The sequence below is a fragment of the Salmo trutta genome, chromosome 9 (assembly GCF_901001165.1).
Source record: "Salmo trutta chromosome 9, fSalTru1.1, whole genome shotgun sequence".
NCBI lineage: Eukaryota > Metazoa > Chordata > Actinopteri > Salmoniformes > Salmonidae > Salmo > Salmo trutta.
In genome coordinates this window covers 16,699,606-16,718,757 of record NC_042965.1, presented here as the reverse complement: position 1 = coordinate 16,718,757, position 19,152 = coordinate 16,699,606, and the positions used below count along the sequence as shown (strand labels likewise).

Sequence of the window (19,152 nt, the reverse complement as noted above, 5' to 3'; positions counted from 1 at the left end):
CATTTTTACAAAGACAGTGTGGTACCTTGGTCAACACAAGCCTTATACATGTGTAGGTACCCTGCAGGTGTGGTTTTCATGTCTGGACCACCAGACCAGGCTAGCAGTGCCTGAGGTCTACTGTGATGCCTCCAGCAAACCAGAGCCTCACACAGAGTCCTGCAACCCTTCCCCTTGCCCTCCCATGTGAGTTCATCCTTTCAAGTACAAGAATGACAGCTCTGTCATAGCAGGGTAACAGCAGTGTGTTTCCCATGCAGGTGGCGCTACAAGCAGGGAGTGTGCAGTATGTCGTGTGGAGGAGGCGTGGCCCATAGGGTGCTATACTGCTCCCAGGAGACCGAGGGAGATGAGGAGGTGGTTGTGAACAATACAGAGTGCAGTAACATGACCAAACCCATAGCAGTGGTCACATGCAACTCCAACAGCTGTCCAGCCAGGTAAACCATGCATCTCCAACAGCTGCCCAGTCAGGTAAACCATGCAACTCCAACACCTGCCCAGCCAGGTAAACGGTAAACACAGACACTGAACACTGGCTGGAAGACCAGGGTAAAAAAGAGAATCTAAATGTGGAATTCACCACCCATGGATTTCAGTTTGTCTTGAATGTGAGTGTCAACAGACAGTGCCATATAGAGATTTCTGTATGTATTGCTGGGTGTAAATAAACTTGAACTTGAGATAACTGTCCAGGTGGAGAGTGCTGAGAACGGGGGCCTGTTCTACGTCTTGTGATCTGGGGGTAGCCAGGAGGCATGTCTCCTGTGTTGAGTATATCCATGGGGACAGGGAGGTGTCTGAGGAGAGGTGCCATGCAGCCATTAAACCTGCTACCACAGTACCCTGTCTGGTGCAGGTGTGCACCTTCAGATGGGACGTGAAAGACTGGAATCAGGTAGGTACAGTGGTCAGTGGTGTTTTCATACATGAGTGATTTATAAATTATGTAGATGTACTGTTGACTAACTTTTCTGTTGTCTCTCAGTGTTCAGTGCCGTGTGGGTATGGGATCCAGTCTAGAGCAGTGTCCTGCATGGGACCCACTAAGCCTGAGCCCCTCAGCCCACTGCTCTGCATGCACATGCCCAAGCCCATCACCATCCGGGGCTGCCAGATGGACGACTGCAGGGTCTTACAGAAGACTAGTCCCCTCACCCACACACACACCACCAACGCCCCCTCACTAGAGACCAGGGACCAGTTACCCAGTCCCCAGGGCATGGAAGTCACTCCCACGGATGAAGAGCCACTCGTGTCTCCTACTCTCAGCCTGACCCAGACAACCCTGACTGCAACAGAACTGACCACACCACAGACCACCACCGCCATGCCCACTGTGACACCTAAAACCAGTAAGGTGGCAGAACTCTCTGCTTCTTTAGCGCTCATCAGAAAAGGCATAGACCAAGCATTGAGAGAGCTCCATCAGCTAACGTAATAGTTATCTACTGTGTGTCGCCATCTAGGTCTGTGTGGGCAGATTCTGCTGGAGGAGTCAGGCACAGTGGACTTGAGACATGAGACAGGTCGCTGCATCCTGTCAATAGGTCGGCCCCTGGATGAGGTCATCCACTTGAAAGTAGAGTCCAGCTCCCTAAGCTGCAAGAAAAGTGAGAAATGCTATAATACCCTTTGTACTGTCTATCTATGGCAACCGAAATGGACAACAATAACCCTGTGTGTATGTGTGTGTGTGTGTGTGTGCGTGCTTAGGGGAGTATGTGGCATTCTATGACAGGCTGGTACTGGTCAGGAAGTGTGACCAGCTTGAGGACACTGAACTGACCTCCAGGACCAACGTCCTGCTGGTACGCCAGCATCTCTTGTCCCCCGGAAACGGAGTGCTGCTCACTTACAGCAGTCAGAAGAACAACAAGAAGAGTCACCACCAGGGTAACACTGAGCTGCTACTGTATTGGCTGGAACAGAAGGCAGAGTGGCATGGTGTTACAGAGCTGGAACAATAGATTTTTAGAAGGACATATTATTTGGTTAATTGAATACAAACCCACATGCTTCTTACTGTTGCTCCTACAGACTGTGATGTCCAGCTGTTTGCTCCCAGCGGGTTCATTGAGAATCCAACGATGACCTCAGCGTTGGGCAGTCACACCTGTCGAGTCCTCATCAACGCCCCACCCTCAGTGAAGATTAGGATCCGGGCTCTGAGCATGGGCCCTGTGGTCAACAGCACAGCAGCCCAGTCCACCTTCATTATGGTCAGGGAGGAGGGAGATTGTTCTCCCTTGCTTTTCAGTATATTCATCAATGCAAACTAGTTGAGTATACATTTAACCATGAATCTTGACATGTATGCCATTGTAGATAACATTATGCCTCTAATACCATCTCCATTAGATACGAGATGTAGACGTCTTGAAGACCAACGTGTTCAAGGGCCAACAGCTTTTTGACTGGCGATCAGCTGGAAACATGGCAGAGATAGAATTTCATGGCGAGTACCTGCATAGCAACGGGAGCTTCCGAGCTGAATACTCATTCGTGGAGCCTTGATCCGTGGCTCGCATTTCTATTATACAGTATTTAACAAGACAGGAATTTAGGCTGTTACTGGAGAACAATTTGTCCTTAGTTTAATCAGTATTGTCAGAATTTTGGAACATTAAAATAAATGACAGCAGTCCGTCTTATTTTGTTTGTTATTTTTTTGTTGTATAGAAAACATTTACCAAAGTAAATCACAGCAGAACCACTCAGCAACTCATTAGTATGGCACATATTTTCAGAACTTAAAAAACGTATTTTATGAATATGAAATAACAAATTTGTAAGTAAACACATCTATAGAATCCCACAAAAATAAATGTTAAGACAGCGCCAACATACTGCATGACTTTTAAATATAACTAAAACAGACAGATGTAATCTCTTAATTCAATCACTCTGTTGTCGCAGAACATTTTCTAAAGTTCTCAATTTCCACTTTAAAAATGTCAGACTTGATTTATTCAACAAAATAATTCATCAATCCCTACAAAAATGTCCAATAAATAACACACATAATAATTCACATTTCCTGTTGCTGCAGGATTATTGTCCTGCTGTGAGAAACTGGTCAAATTAAGATAGTTCACCTGTAATAGAGTATAGTCACTGCCATGATCTGGTGTGGATCTTTCTTTGACATATGGCGCTTTCTATTTGGAAAAGGATTTCATTCAACATGAAATGTATAACTTTCCATCAATCATACTCGCTTTACAGTCTTGATATTATTTTGCTTATTACAGGACTGTCTCTCCTACAGGATTTTCCCTCCATCACGTCTACCTGAAGGGCCCAAAATCTTCCCAAGGCCCACCTAACGCATTGCAAAGTGCTTCTCTTCTCTCCATGTTACAGCACTAGATATACCCGGGTGGCTTCAGTTTCCCCCACTACCTCCAGCACAGGTTCAGTTCCACACAGCCATAAAGAGCCGCCATGTCCCGTGGGGACTCATTGCTTGGCCTTAGCTGTCTCCTCCAGCAGAGACCTCATGTCTCTCAGAGCCTTCTTCATAGCCCGGCCAAAGTTGGCAGCATGTGTCTCTTCACAGCTGTTGAAGGCTGTAATGGCAATGTTGATGTGGTCTGCCATGGGGTTGTAACACACTCCGTAGCCATCTGGCACCAGTGGACCGAAGCACATCACACAGTCTGTCTTGGCACCAGCCTGGAGAAGAGCGACAGTGAAACATTACCTTTAGCTGTACAAATGTGGGCCAAACCTAATAAACAAATTATTACCAAACCACTGTTTACAATTTGTCCTGTTATATATGTTGTATTTTGGGATGCTAAATAGAACACATAAACAGCCTTCATACCTGGCTGGTGGAGAGATTGGGATGCTCAGCCACAGCATAGGCTGTGTCCATGAATATCTCTGGCATGGACGTCAGTTCTTCAATCGCCTGAAGCTTCAGGCCAAGGAGATGTCTGTCTATGGCCTGGCCATGAATTGCCTGCTCATTTTGACATACACAATATAAATGTACATTGCAGTGAGTGGGGACAAGCATGGATTAATACAGTAAATGTTCATTTCCATCAAGTCCTCACCATGCGTGTGTATTCTACGTGGGCTTGGCATGCCTTGTCCAATAGAGAAACCTTCTCTGTGTTCTGTCAACATATGGGATAAACAGACATCATTACAGTAGAGTGACAGTCAGGGTTTATTGTTTATTTAGTGTCAACGTTCAGGTTTCAGAGTTGACCTACCGGTTTAGCTAGGTCCTCCATTGCCTGGACAAACTTGAGAGACTCATTGGAGCAGGAGCGGATTGTGTCTGTTCGACCAAGTGCAAACATACGCAGGGACGCACTCTCATAAGTGGAACAGCACATCTGATACATTCTGAAACATGAAAGAGCAATATGTCTCATCAATATGTCTCAAAGTGATAGGTTAAGGTAACCCGACTGCTGTTTCAGATGTTGACTGTTTTGTTCATGAAACCCACCTGAAGTAGGCAAGCTGTAGAGCCATTTGTATAAAGGCATCTGGACTCATCTTGTGAGCCTTTGGAACATTTCTCCCATAGTCAGCAAAGTAGACCACGTTCACATCCAAATCATGTGACATTCTGGTGAATGAAAGAGTAGCCAAAGAGTGAGAAACGCTTCAAAGATATGTTTGAATGGAAACTGCTAGGAACACAAACAGACTCTACTTGCATGTTCATATTCTGTTTGGCCGACTCAATATCCTTCTTGACCTCAGGTGTGATATTGAAACGCAGTTTGGGAGGCATGGGCAGAGGGATCATGGGAGCGCGTACTACCTCCATCCTTCCCCTGTTTAAACATCACAAAACATTATACTTCAAGAGAGGCAGAGTCGCATTCAGTAGCAGGCCAGGATCATGATTCCAGCTTGGCCATGATCAGTGGGCTTCAAATGGTAGTAAAAATCATTTTCAAATGGATCAGGCACTATCTAAACATGACAAATAGAGAATCTTCAAAATGCTTGCTACACTCAGGCATAATGCACCTGCTCTGGTTGGAAAAATGGCCATTGCAACCATAGCAACCAGCAACCTGTGCCGACCTTTTTATCTGTAGTACACAATGACCTTGGTAGTGCTGTGTACCATTAATGAATGAATGAAATAAACATATTTTGTTATGCCTTACATGTACTCAACCAAATAGTCCACTAGGAACACAATGGGTGGGCCTTCAGCTGGGGCATGCTCATACACCAGACCACAGGTACCATCTTCACCCACAATAAACTGGGGATGAAATAATACACGTTATAATAATAAGACTTAAAATACATTTATGAATACAGTAGAATAATGCAAGAGACTCTTGTGAATAAAAATATGAACATGTATCGGTGAGGATACAACCTTTGTTCTACAGCTTTAGTCTCGGAGCTCACCTGTAACGTCTTATCAAACCAGCGGTTGCCGCTGTTCCAGCGACTCCCTCCACCATGCAGCATCTGGGCAGCAACGCGGCTCTGGTAGCGCTGCTCAGACATCTGTGGCATGGGGGCGTCTAGACACACCGTGAATATGCTCTTCTGGATAGCACGGACAGACTCCTTGTTTGTCTTGTCTAAGGAAGAAAACGATACAATGAGCGAGCTACGAGGACCTTGAGGAAAAGCATCGACCAATATGTCTAAAACAGTGTGTGCAAAGGGATAGGTTGCATCCAGTCACTCTTACGTTATGGCTCAAGACTGGGTTATGACTGGGGTTTTGTTTATTTGGTGGGTCACTCCATGCGCTCCAAAGACCCTTCTCTAGCATTCAAGGCTCTCCCTGGCCTCACCCTTGATGAGGTTGTTGTAGGCCTTGCCCCAGGTGTTGCGGTGCTGGGAAGTCAGGATGCCGATAGGCTCCTTGTTGCTCTGCAGGGACGAGTTCCAGATTTTCTCCAGTTGCATGTAAATCTGGTCCACCGTCAGTGGGGAGCCATCACTGTTATACACATCCAGGACAAAGAACTAAGGACAGAGGGAGAAGGTCCATCAGCATTTGAGCTTCTGGTTAAGTGGGTTACAGACAATAAACTAACAATGCAACAATGTTACTGATTTCCTCTCTTGTGTTGTAGCAACATAAAGCAGCATCAAAGAGAGAAAAGCAAAGCAATAGCACACCCTAGTGTACCTGGAAGTTATGGACCACAGTGATGTGAGTAGGGGCCACTTTCCCGATAGCATGGTTGACCACAGTGTCTCTCTTTGGTCCAGGGATACGACAGGAGGACAGGATCTGGTAGTACTGGTCCATACACAGAGGCTTCCCACCCAAATACTCAATAGGTAGGGTCTCACTGTGACACAGAGTTAGAGAGTCAACTTGGGTGACAAATATATATTAGATGTATATCATTAGGATAGATAATATTTTCTATATCAATATTACTCACTTGTCAATCATTTGTTTGAAGTCCAAAACTCCTGAAATCAATTTAGCAGCAAACCTGAGCAGAAAACATTGATTTACATTTTAGTAGACACGCTTATCCAGAGTGATTTACAGGAGCAATTAGGGTTACGTGCCTTGCTCAAGGGCACATCGTCAGATTTTTCAACTAGTCGGCTCAGGGATTCAAACCAGCAACCTTTCGCTTACTGGCCCAATGCTCTTAACCGCTAGGCTACCTGTCGCCCTATTGATTAATTAAGTATGATACCTTATATGGTATTTCCTCATCCAACTTGAGATTCAGCCTTTTACCTCTCCAGCATCTCATGTTCTATTCACATAATTAACTCCAATACACTTTAGTACACCATTGTTTTCCATGTCCTCATATCTCCAACCAGACTTGCTTAGCATGTCCAACTCAGAACCATGATATCTGTCCATTTTGATTCTATATCTCTGTCTGTGTCACTCTAGTCTAGCGAATAAGATGGTGTACATTACGGTACAGTATATTGTTGAATCATTGACTTTTCATATGAACATGGAAGTCTGCTCTAGTGTCATCTTCTATTTCATGTGTTTGGCACTGTCTGCAATGTTGATTGCGTACGTGGGTCACCGCGGTCCAAAAAAGCTGAGCAATGCTATGAGCAGCCAATGTGCTTAAAATAGCCAGCATGAAAGGGGAGTCTGTCTAAAGGTCAACTGAATCTCAAGCTTATTCTCAAGTTCAACAGAGCTATGGCGGATTACAACACTGAAGTCAATCACTTTCTACGAACTTTTCTACTAAGCAGTAAGCCTATAAAATGTCCTTTTCACTGATCGGTATAGACAGCCCTAAAATGTTTTAGTGCTGGAGGGAGGGTGGGTATCTACTGTATAATCTCGTAGCAATGGCTGGTACAGTGGTCTCAGACACGCATGGTTCCTTGTTGCTCACCTCATTTGTCCTTGGCGATCTTGGAAGGTCATGCGGGGCAGGACCACCCCAGGGCTGGAATAGACTGCCACAGGCATCCGGGAATCCAGATAGGCTGACTGCATCCACCACTCTGTGAGCTGCATAAACATCCACAAACAGCCATGATAATGCTATAGACCATCAACATGACATATACTGTAGGTGAATAAAGGATATAATACAGGTATCTGTTCCTGCCAATCAACCCAGATCAACCCAGTGCTCTGCCCTACTAAGTACCCATCTCTGCTCTATGAGACCAGTTCTGTTCTATGACAGTACCCACCCAGTTTTCTTTGTTGCTAGCTCTGCGCTCCAGGCTCCTCTGCAACCTGTCTCCCACTCCCTCAGGAATGAGGAACTCCTTGACCAGCTTGCGTGTGTGATCCATCTCCTCCTCACTGAGCAGGGGCTCCAGCATCAACAGGTAGCGCTCAAATGTCTGCCTTAGTGGAGGCACGGGCAGCTTGGGCAAATTGTCCTGGTGATGCGAGGACCTCTCTGGGAGGATGGTCACTGACATCGGCTTGACCAGGCGACATGGCTTCACCAAGCCCGGCCTTAGCTGAAAAAATGCATTCTGTGTCATTGCATTTCTAATAAAGAATGTGTTTTGCATTTAATATGACATACTGAAATACCACACATACTGTACAGTATCTAGGTTGATATTTAGTTTAAGTTCCTGAAATATTAAGTTGATAATTTCATTAGCATATAAAATCTATCAGCAATGTTAGGTGAACACCACAGAGCTGATTGGTAGGCCTACTGGCTAGCAACTGTCAACACCATGATACATACTCTAGGTTTGTTAAAATAGAGCCCTCTAACGCAGTGGTAAATCTAAGTGCTGGGGGTAGTGCTATAGGTCCGGAGTTGTGACAGTAACAGTAAAAAAAAAAGAAAAACATGTTTTTGCTCCAAGGTTATTATAGTAAACGAATACTGAAACTAAAATAAAAACTAACACTGGAAAAACAATTTAGTAAAATGAAATAATTTTTTAAAATTAAAACATTTGAAAAGCTAAAATGATTATATTTGACTGCAAAACTAATTAAAATAAAATAAAAACCATCATACCTTTTTTACAGAAATCTAATGGGGTTTTTAAGCTTATTTTCTAATGGGGTTTTCAAGCTTCTGAATCTGGTGGGTAAATGCTGCCAGTAGATGCCAATGTTTGAAATAGGCCTAGCTTGTGCATCACTATCACTAGCTCACATGGAAGAATCCAAGGGCGAGCATGGAGCGTAACTGGGCCAAGCTAGAACAGCTTGTGAAGTTGCTGGAGCTGTTCGCAATCCACATCGACCAACTTGCTGACCAGTGACTGGGCCAAGCTATAGCAGCTTGTGAAGAAGGCTGGAGCCATTCTCAATCCACACTGACCAACTTCAAACTGACAGCCAGTCGCTGTCTGATGTGGTGGTGTGCCTTCTCAACCTTGAGGCACACTTGCTGTCAACTACTGTTGCAAAACAGTTGGCACAGGTCCTCCTGAAGTCACTGTGTGAGCACTTCACATGCTTATTGAATCCACTGACAGCCAACTTTGATCCAACCCCTGCAGCAGCTTGCCTGATGGACCCAAGTGTGTCTCTGGCACATCGCTCAACAGAGATGGAGCCCCTGATTAGGGAAGCAGATGATTTTGAACTTCAGAAAATCTGCGAGTACAGCCATGGAGCAGGACCCCAGGAAGATGCCAGCACGATTAATCCAGATAGTATCTCTACCACTGTGCTTCAGAAATATAGCTTCCTCGCATCGAAGATTGTGTCTGAGGTCACTGTCCAGCCGGAGGGTCAACCTGGCAGGGCATTAAGTGTCCCATGTAAGCTGCGGAAATACCTGGAAGATGTAAAGGGGGGCATGTTTACAGAGTCACCTCAAATTCTGCCAGGCAAACTGTGCCCTGTGGCACTGAATCTGGTTTCTGCCACTGCATCCTAAGTGTTTGTGGAGAGAATATTATCTGTCTGTGGACAACTGTCATCAGGCTTGAGAAACTGAATGACCACCTCTCTGAAACGCAGTGTCTTCTTGAAGAGAAGCCAGAAAATCTTGTTTGGTTGAAGAGAAAAACACACACACACACACACACACACACACACACAGTTCTGTGAACTGATAGTTTTGTGAAGAAATATTGTATTGCTTATGTTTTTGCTGTTGTTGCAGCTGTTTTTATGAACCCTTTTTAAAGGGGTTAGTCAGTGATACATGTTTAATATTACATAAACGTAACATGTCAAATGGGCCATGACTTCATTTGTTGTTTTTTCCTCTCTCTTTCTGTCAGATAAAGGTAAAAGTACTTGATTTTTAACGAAGTAGATGTTAGAACAAAGCTTTGGATTGGTGTAAACATAGGCAAGAGAGTTTCCTTCCACTATATTTATTGCACCAGTCTAGGCGCTTATTCTTTAAATCGATTGATTTATTATTTATGTCCTGGCCATAAAGTTGTATGGAGTCCTGTAGTGGCCAAAAGCCTGTGTTAGCATGGGCAGCTCCATTCAGGACTTTCACCATTTTGATTTAGTCAACTGGGTGGGACTTCCAACTTCCTTGACTGATCCTTCCTGATGACCCGGTTGGAGTCGTGACAGCTGTGTCATCAGGAGGGATCAGCCAATGAATTTTACTTGAGAAGAAGAACATTGACCATCTCAAGATGATGGCCTCAATGGTGCTGCCCATGCTCTCACAGACGCCATCATGATACAGATACAGAGATGCTAGGTCTATCCAAGTCTACGGTTCTGGCCCATGAACTTATGTATTACTGTCCCCCAGTGGCAAAAAGTTATTGTTTTTTGGCAAACTACAGGCCTACAACACATAAATTGCTATAATAACCTTGGTTTTCTCAATATGTTTAGAGTGCTGATAGTCAACATTGTTGTAATTGGCTTCAACGAGTATAGGCCTTTACGAATCGCACTTCTCCTCAAACTAAAAGGACAAAGTTCCCGTAAATTGTACCGTATGTGTGAGGCACGTTCTAAATAAGCAAGATATAGCCTAGGCCTGTTTGGAGGAGCGCATCTTTGGTAACCGGACAAGAAGCGCTCTTTGGAAGTGGGGATGGATACAAGCCGAATGGAGTATGCACAGCAGGTAGATCTATGTGAATTGTGAATAATGCAAAAGTATGTCGGCAAAAGCCTCAAGAGTAGACCATTTAGAAACCCTTTATGGATAGGCTACTTGCAGGCTAATGTATGGCCAGCATAAGAATAACACCAGATCCATTGCTGTAGAACCAGCTTTCGTAATAGCAGGGTAAGGGTATCCTACTAAGGGTTTGTTACAGACAAATAAGGTACATGTTTTGAAATAGGACTGTCACTGGATTATCTCATCTCTCATTCAATGATGGGCATATAGCCTACATGGAGGGGATTTTACGCACATCCAAAATAATACCAGGAGCTGGCTAAAATAATATAATAGCCGGGATGTCCTCTCACTGTTCGCTGCTGCCAAACTTGATCTTTTAATAAAGCTTTGGTGACAAATGTATATTTCAAAGCGGCCTCACAAGCCAAACCCTTTATCAATAGTCTTGACTACTTGGCGAATGCATTGGGCATGACAAAAAAAACTGCCTTCAATAAGAGGAGAGGAGGCTATGCTTTGTTTTTTTAATACAAGGTTGACGGCCACAAAAAGCACAAACTATATACAAGTATATGTGGATACCCCTTCAAATGAGTGGATTTGGCTATTTCAGCCACTCCCGTTGCTGACAGGTGTATAAAAATCAAGCACACAGCTATGCAATCTCCATAGATCAACATTGGCAGTAGAATGGCCGTACTGAAGAGCGCAGTGACTTTCAACATGGCACCGTTATAGGGTGCCACCTTTCCAACAAGTCAGTTTGTAAAATTTCTGCCCTGCTAATGCTACCCCGGTCAACTGTAAGTGCTGTTATTGTGAAGTGGAAACGTCTAGGAGCAACAACTGCTCAGCCACAAAGTGGTAGGCCACACAAGCTCACAGAACGAGACCGCCGAGTGCTGAAAATCGTCTGTCCTCTGTTACAACACTCACTACCGAGTTAAACAACTTCTGGAAGCAACATCCATACAAGAACTGTTCGTCAGGAGCTTCATGCAATTGGTTTCCATTGCAGAGAAGCTGCACACAAGCCTAAGATCAACATGCGCAAATCTGGAGCAGTGGAAACACGTTCTCTGGAGTGATGAATCACACTTCACCATCTGGAAGTCTGACGGACTAATCTGAGTTTGGCAGATGACAGGAGAATGCTACCTGCCCCAATGCATAGCGCCAACTGTAAAGTTGGGTGGAGGAGGAATAATGGTCTGTGGCTGTTTTTCATGGTTCGGGCCAGGACCCTTAGTTCCAGTGAAGGGAAATCTTAACGCTACAGCATACAATGATATTCTAGACGATTCTGTGCTTCCAACTTTGTGGCAACAGTTTGGGGAAGGCCCTTTCCTGTTTCAACATGACAATGCCCCTTTGCACAAAGCGAGGTCCATACAGAAATGGTTTGTCGAGATCAGTGTGGAAGAACTTGACTGGCCTGCACAGAGCCCTGACCTCAACCCCATCGAACACCTTTGGGATGAATTGGAACGCCAACAGCGAGACAGGCCTAATTGCCCAACATCAGTGCAGACCTCACTAATGCTCTTGTGGCTGAACGGAAGCAAGTCCCCGCAGCAATGTTGCAACATCTAGTGAAAAGCCTTCCTAGAAGAGTGTAGGCCGTTACAGCAGCAAAGGGGGGACCAAATCCATATTAATGCCCATGATTTTGAAATGATATGTTCAACGAGCAGGTGTGCACATACTTATGGTCATGTAGTGCATCTCTAATTCCATGTGCATATGGGTACTGTGTGTCACGGGTGGATAGGCTGCGCTTCCGATGTCAAAATCCATGCCATAACCAACTGAGTTACCGCTAAGACCAACTTTTGGTTGGTCTTAAATATCCCCACCAGTGCATACTGAAATTGGCACTTTGGCGCACGTTTTTAAGGGCACAACTCTTTCTCTCACAATTGCCACCCCTCCCACCTCAGAGCGAGTGAGCTCACATAAGACAGATAAATTACAAATCCTGGCGCTAGGGTTTGAAAATAGAAGAGCTTAAAACGGATCAACATTTTTAACCAAATAAAATCTTGGTTGCGTACACGTTTAGCAGGTGTTATGGCGGGTGCAGCGACATGCTTATGTTCCAAGTTCCTATCAATCACAGCAGTAAATGTCAAACAAACACACAATCAAAAAGTCTAAAATCATTTTCAAAATGTAGTACAGCAGTACATATATAAATAGTATGTTCCTCTGAAACCGCTTGGTATAGAGATCCTGGATGCCAATGAAGTTCGGCCCAACCCCAGTGATGTACTGAGCTCTGTAGTGCCTTGAGGTCGGATCCCATACCGAGCGGTGAGGCTTGACGATCTAAGGTCCCATGCCGAATCTTTTCGGTTTCCTGAGGGGGAAGAGGCATTGCCGTGCCTTCTTCATGACTGTGTTGTTGTGTGTGGACCATGATAATTTCTTAGTGATGTGGACACAGAGGAACTTGCTCTCGACCCGCTCCACTAAAGCCCTGTAGATGTGGATGGGGGCATGCTCAGCCCTCCGTTAGTAGTCCTCCTCTTGTCCATGTGGGATAGGGAAGTGTGCAGTGCAATGGCAATTGCGTCGTCCGTGAACCTGTTGGAGCCGTATGCAAATTGTAGCGGGTCTAGGGTGTCGGGTAAGTTGGAGGTGATATGGTTCTGAACTAGCCTCTCAAAGCACTTCATGATTACAGAAGTGATTGCTACGGAGTGATAGTCATTTAGTTCAGTTACCTTCCCTTTCTTGGGTACAGGAACAATGGTGCACATTTTGAAGCAAGTGGGGACAACAGACTGGGATAGTGAAAGATTGATTATGTCCGTAAACACTCCAGTCAGCTGGCCTGTGCATGCTCTTAGGACGCGGCTTGGGATGCCATATGGCATTTGCAATTGCGCTGGCTTGTTGACGCCAGCTGAAAATAGAGCCCAAAGGGTCTAGGCCGTTGCAACGGAAACCAGAACATAATAAAGCAGACACCATATTAAGGTTAAACAAAGTGATTAACATGCATTTACGTTGGTTTCAATTTAAACAGGTGTGATCAGTATAATTCTGTATGAATCCAAAAACCAAAGCAAACAATAGATCATTAGAGCAATGTATGAGCAAATGTTATGACTAAGAAACTTGAGACCAAGCAACTCGGTCAAGTTTAGTATGTTGTTACACTACTTGTTTGGACTGTGCTTGGCTGTCAAGTTTCCTGACAGCTTCTTCAGGTTAGAATATATACTGAGCGTACAAAACTGACCAGGTGAATCCTGGTGAAAGTTATGATCCCTTATTGATGTCACCTGTTTAAATGACTTCAAATCAGTATAGATAAAGGTGAGGAGACAGGTTAAAGAAGGATTTTTAAGCCTTGAGTCAATTGAGACATTTTATCTCACCTTTATTTAACCAGGTAGGCTAGTTGAGAACAAGTTCTCATTTGCAACTGCGACCTGGCCAAGATAAAGCATAGCAATTTGACACATACAAAATGGAGTTACACATGGAATAAACAAAACATAGTCAATAATACAGTAGAACAAAAGAAAACAAAAAGTCTATATACAGAGAGTGCAAACGAGGTAAGATAAGGGAGTTAAGACAATAAATAGGCCATGGTGGCGAAGTAATTACAATAAAAGCAATTAAACACTGGAATGGTAGATGTGCAGAAGATGAACGTGCAAGTAGGGATACTGGGGTGCAAAGGAGCAAGATAAATAAATAAATACAGTATGGGGATGAGGTAGGTAGATAGCTCATCTGCAAACAGCCCATCTATGTACAGGTGCAGTAATCTATGAGCTACTCTGACAGCTGGTGCTTAAAGCTAGTGAAGGAGATATGAGTCTCCAGCTTCAGAGATTTTTGCAGTTCGTTCCAGTCATTGGCAGCAGAGAACTGGAAGGAAAGACGACCAAAGGAGGAATTGGCTTTGGGGGTGACCAGTGAGATATACCTGCTGGAGCGCGTGCTACGAGTGGGTGCTGCTATGGTGACCAGTGAGCTGAGATAAGGCAGGGCTTTACCTAGCAGAGACTCGTAGATAACCTGTAGCCAGTGGGTTTGGCGACGAGTATGAAGCGAGGGCCAAGCAACGAGAGCGTACAGGTCGCAATGGTAGGTAGTGTATAGGGCTTTGGTGACAAAACGGATGGCACTGTGATAGACTGCATCCAATTTGTTGAGTAGATAGTTTGAGGCTATTTCATAGATGACATCACCGAAGTCGAGGATCGGAAGGATGGTCAGTTTTACGAGGGTATGTTTGGCAGCATGAGTGAAGGATGCTTTGTTGCGATATAGAAAGCCGATTCTAGATTTCATTTTGGATTAGAGATGCTTAATGTGAGTCTGGAAGGAGTTTACAGTCTAACCAGACACCTAGGTATTTTTAGTTGTCCACGTATTCTAAGTCAGAGCCGTCCAGAGTAGTGATGCTGGACGGGCGAGCAGATGCGTGCAGTGATCGATTGAATAGCATGCATTTAGTTTTACTTGCGTTTAAGAGCAGTTGGAAGCCACGGAAGGAGAGTTGTATGGCATTGAAGCTCGTCTGGAGGTTTGTTAACACAGTGTCCAAAGAGGGGCCAGAAGTATACAGAATGGTGTCGTCTGCGTAGAGGTGGATCAGAGAATCACCAGCAGCAAGAGCAACATCATTGATGTACACAGAGAAGAGAGTCGGTCCGAGAATTGAACCCTGTGGCACCCCCAAAGAGACTGCCAGAGATCCGGACAACAGGCCCTCCGATTTGACACACTGAACTCTATCAGAGAAGTAGTTGGTGAACCAGGTGAGGCAATTATTTGAGAAACCAAGGCTGTCGAGTCTGCCAATAAGAATGTAGTGATTGACAGAGTCAAAAGCCTTGGCCAGGTCGATGAATACGGCTGCACAGTAATGTCTCTTATCGATGGCGGTTATGATGTCGTTTAGGACCTTGAGCGTGGCTGAGGTGCACCCATGACCAGCTCGCAAACCAGATTGCATAGCGGAGAAGGTACGGTGGGATTCGAAATGGTCGGTAATCTGTTTGTTAACTTGGCTTTCGAAGACCTTAGAAAGACAGGGTAGGATAGATATAGGTCTGTAGCAGTTTGGGTCTAGAGTGTCACCCCCTTTGAAGAGGGGGATGACCGCGGCAGCTTTCCAATCTTTGGGAATCTCAGACGATACGAAAGAGGTTGAACAGGCTAGTAATAGGGGTTGCAACAATTTCGGCAGATCATTTTAGAAGGAGAGGGTCCAGATTGTCTAGCCCAGCTGATTTGTAGGGGTCCAGATTTGTAGGGGTCCAGATTTTTCAGAACATCAGCTATCTGGATTTGGGTGAAGGAGAAATGGTGGGGGCTTTGGCAGCTTGCTGTGGAGGGGGCAGTTGACTGGGGTAAAGGTAGCCAGGTGGAAAGCATGGTCAGCCGTAGAGAAATGCTTATTGAAATTCTCAATTATAGTGGATTTATCAGTGGTAACAGTGTTTCCTAGCCTCAGCGCAGTGAGCAGCTGGGAGGAGGTGCTCTTATTCTCCATGGACTTTAGTGTCCCAGAACTGTTTTGAGTTAGTACTACAGAATGCAAATTTCTGTTTGAAAAAGCTAGCCTTAGCTTTCCTAACTGCCTGTGTATATTTGTTCCTAACTTCCCTGAAAAGTTGTATATCACGGGGGCTATTCGATGCTAATGCAGAACGCAACAGGATGTTTTTGTGCTGGTCAAGGGCAGACAGGTCTGGAGTGAACCAAGGACTATATCTATTCCTAGTCCTACATTTTTTTAATGGGGCATGCTTATTTAAGATGGTGAGGAAGGCACTTTTAAAGAACAGCCAGGCATCATCTACTGACGGGATGAGGTCAATGTCATTCCAGGATACCCCGGCCAGGTCGATTAGAAAGGCCTGCTCGCAGAAGTGTTTTAGGGAGCGTTTGACAGTGATGAGGGGTGGTCGTTTGGTCACAGACCCATTACGGATGCAGGCAATGAGGCAGTGATCGCTGAGATCTTGATTGAAAACAGCAGAGGTGTATTTGGAGGGCGAGTTAGTTAGGATGACATCTATGAGGGTGCCCGTGTTTACGGATTTGGGGTTGTACCTGGTAGGTTCATTGATCATTTGTGTGAGATTGAGGGCATCAAGCTTAGATTGTAGGATGGCCGGGGTGTTAAGCATGTCCCAGTTTAGGTCACCTAGTAGCACGAGCTCAGAAGATAGATGGGGGGCAATCAATTCACATATGGTATCGAGGGCACAGCTGGGGCAGAGGGAGGTCTATAGCAAGCGGCAACAGTGAGAGACTTGTTTCTGGAAAGGTGAATTTTTAGAAGTAGAAGCTCGAATTGTTTTGGTACAGACTTGGATAGTAATACAGAACTCTGCAGGCTGTCTTTGCAGTAGATTGCAACACCGCCTGCTTTGGCAGTTCTATCTTGGCGGAAAATGTTATAGTTAGCGATGGAGATTTCAGAGTTTTTGGTGGTTTTCCTAAACCAGGATTTAGACACGGCTAAGACATCCGGGTTGGCAGAGTGTGTTAAAGCAGTGAGTAAAACAAACTTAAGGAGTAGCCTTCTAATGTTAACATTCATGAAACCAAGGCTTTTACGGTTACAGAAGTCAACAAATGAGAGCACCTGGGGAGTGGGAGTGGAGCTAGGCACTGCAGGACCTGGATTACCCTCAACATCACCAGAGGAACAGAGGAGAAGTAGGATAAGGGTATGGCTAAAGGCTATACAAACTGGCCGTCTAGCACATTCGGAACAAAGAGTAAAAGGAGCAGGTTTCTGGGCACGATAGCATAGATTCAAGGCATAGTGTACAGACAAAGGTAAGGTAGGATGTGAGTACATTGGAGGTAAACCTAGGCATTGAGTAATGATGAGAGAGATAGTCTCTAGAGACGTTTAAACCAGGTGATGTCATCGCATATGTAGGAGGTGCAACAACATGGTTGATTAAGGCATATTGTGCAGGGCTAGAGGCTCTACAGTGAAATAAGACAGTAATCACTAACCAGGACAGTAATGGACGAGGCATATTGATATTAGAGAGAGGCATGCGTAGCCAAGTGAACATATGGGTCCAGTGATTGGTTGGGCTGACTGGGGAGACGGCAATTCAGACAGTTAGCAGGCCGATGCTAACAAGCTAACAGTTAGTAGGCCGGGGCTAAACAAGCTAACAATTAGCAGACCGGGTTAGCAAGCAAGCAGTTAGCAGACCGGGGGACGTCGCGATGGGGGTAAGTCTGTTTTTGCTTCTTCGTGCGGTGGCGTCGATACGATGGTGGTAGACCAGTCGGGGAATTAGTAGGGTTCCAAGTAGCTCTATGTAGCTAGCAGGTCGCGATTAGCAGAATGGGCCTTCAGCGGACGTCGTGCCTGGAATGTGTATGTGTGCCATTTAGGGGGTGAATGGACAAGTACAAATATTTAAGTGCCTTTGAATGGGGGTATGGTAGTAGGTCCAGGTGCACCAGTTTGAGTGTGTCAAGAACTGCAACGCTGCTGTTTTTCACGCTCAACAGTTTCCTGTGTGTATCAAGAATGGCCCACCTCCCAAGGGACATCCAGCCAACTTGACACAACTGTGGGAAGCATTGGAGTCAACATGGGCCAGCATCCCCAACATGGGCCAGCATCCCAACAAACAGAGACTGTTCTGAGGGCAAAAGGGGTGCAACTCAATAGTAGGAATGTGTTCCTAATGTTTTGAACACTCCTTGGAGGGGGGGGGTCTGTAATTTTGTTGAATAATTACATTTTTTAAATTTTTTACTCCAATACATTTCCTTAAGAAAATATGTATTCTTTAATCACATACATTTTCCCTGACACATAGAAGTACTCATTGACATTTCTAATGCTCAGGAAGGTCAGCAATATGGTCCAATTGAGTACTTAGACTATCAATATAACCCGTTGTCATTGCTACTGCCTCTGATCTGGCAGACTCACTAAACACAAATACTACATTTGTAAATTATGTCTGAGTGTTTAGTGTGCCCCTAGCTGTCAGTAAATAAAAATAAGAAAAAAATAAAACCGTGCATCTGGTTTGCTAAATATAAGGAATTTGATTCATGGCATTTACTTTTACTCAAGTATGACAAGTAGCCTACTTTTTCCACCACTGTACTTAACTACATTTAAAACCAGACACTAAGACTTTTACTTAATACTAATTGACTCACTTTTACTTCAGTAATTTTCTATTAAGGTATCTTTACTTTTACTCAAGGTATGACAGTTGAGTACTTTTTCCACCACTGCAAACACAAATAAAAAGCAAGCTGTAGTCTATATTAAAATATTGCATAATAGTTTAACCCACTGTCCCTCAACGAATTGTTATCAGTATTGATCTGATATAGCCATTAACCTTGAAACGTTATTTCCCCCCCACCACAAACATACATTTACAGCAGTAATAGTGAACGCGCTGCCCTCAGTTATGGGTGCACAACTGCGCATTTATGAATTATAAAAACGTTTGACTCACCACGACTCTCAAAAGAAGACCCAACATAATTGAATAAAAATGACCCCGCGAGGCTTTGGTTGTTGTTAGTGTAAAGAAACACCTCGAGCTGTCATGTCAAGGACATAGCCCACGCCTAAAGTTACACCAGTTGAGAAGTTACTGAGTAATGTCGGACATCT

The 19,152-nt window shown here is 44.5% G+C and overlaps 2 protein-coding genes across 3 annotated transcripts in view; one reads left to right on the top strand and one right to left on the bottom strand.

Annotated features, from left to right (window-relative positions):
* Positions 1-2,654, top strand: part of adamts13 (ADAM metallopeptidase with thrombospondin type 1 motif, 13) — a 13,398-nt gene extending 10,744 nt beyond the window's left edge. The window contains exons 24-31 of the mRNA XM_029762732.1: positions 57-186; positions 261-440; positions 697-898; positions 989-1,355; positions 1,470-1,613; positions 1,717-1,896; positions 2,041-2,222; positions 2,362-2,654. Coding sequence (XP_029618592.1) covers positions 57-186; positions 261-440; positions 697-898; positions 989-1,355; positions 1,470-1,613; positions 1,717-1,896; positions 2,041-2,222; positions 2,362-2,517 — 1,541 coding nt within the window. The 3' untranslated portion in view covers positions 2,518-2,654. The remainder of the gene's footprint in view (positions 1-56; positions 187-260; positions 441-696; positions 899-988; positions 1,356-1,469; positions 1,614-1,716; positions 1,897-2,040; positions 2,223-2,361) is intronic.
* Positions 2,652-19,152, bottom strand: LOC115200049 (carnitine O-acetyltransferase-like). Of its 2 annotated transcripts, none has more exons than XM_029762733.1 (14): positions 18,992-19,152; positions 7,654-7,932; positions 7,347-7,465; positions 6,402-6,455; positions 6,140-6,305; positions 5,799-5,973; positions 5,401-5,579; positions 5,148-5,248; positions 4,686-4,805; positions 4,472-4,594; positions 4,230-4,365; positions 4,068-4,130; positions 3,833-3,970; positions 2,652-3,678 (listed from the first exon to the last, which is right to left on the bottom strand). In XM_029762733.1, exons 1-14 carry the CDS (start codon positions 19,016-19,018, stop codon positions 3,463-3,465), a joined length of 1,896 nt encoding a protein of 631 aa, XP_029618593.1. In that variant the 5' UTR covers positions 19,019-19,152; the 3' UTR covers positions 2,652-3,462. The 2 variants fall into 2 exon arrangements, with proteins under 2 accessions (XP_029618593.1, XP_029618594.1); XM_029762734.1 differs by lacking the exon at positions 18,992-19,152 and adding an exon at positions 13,886-13,901.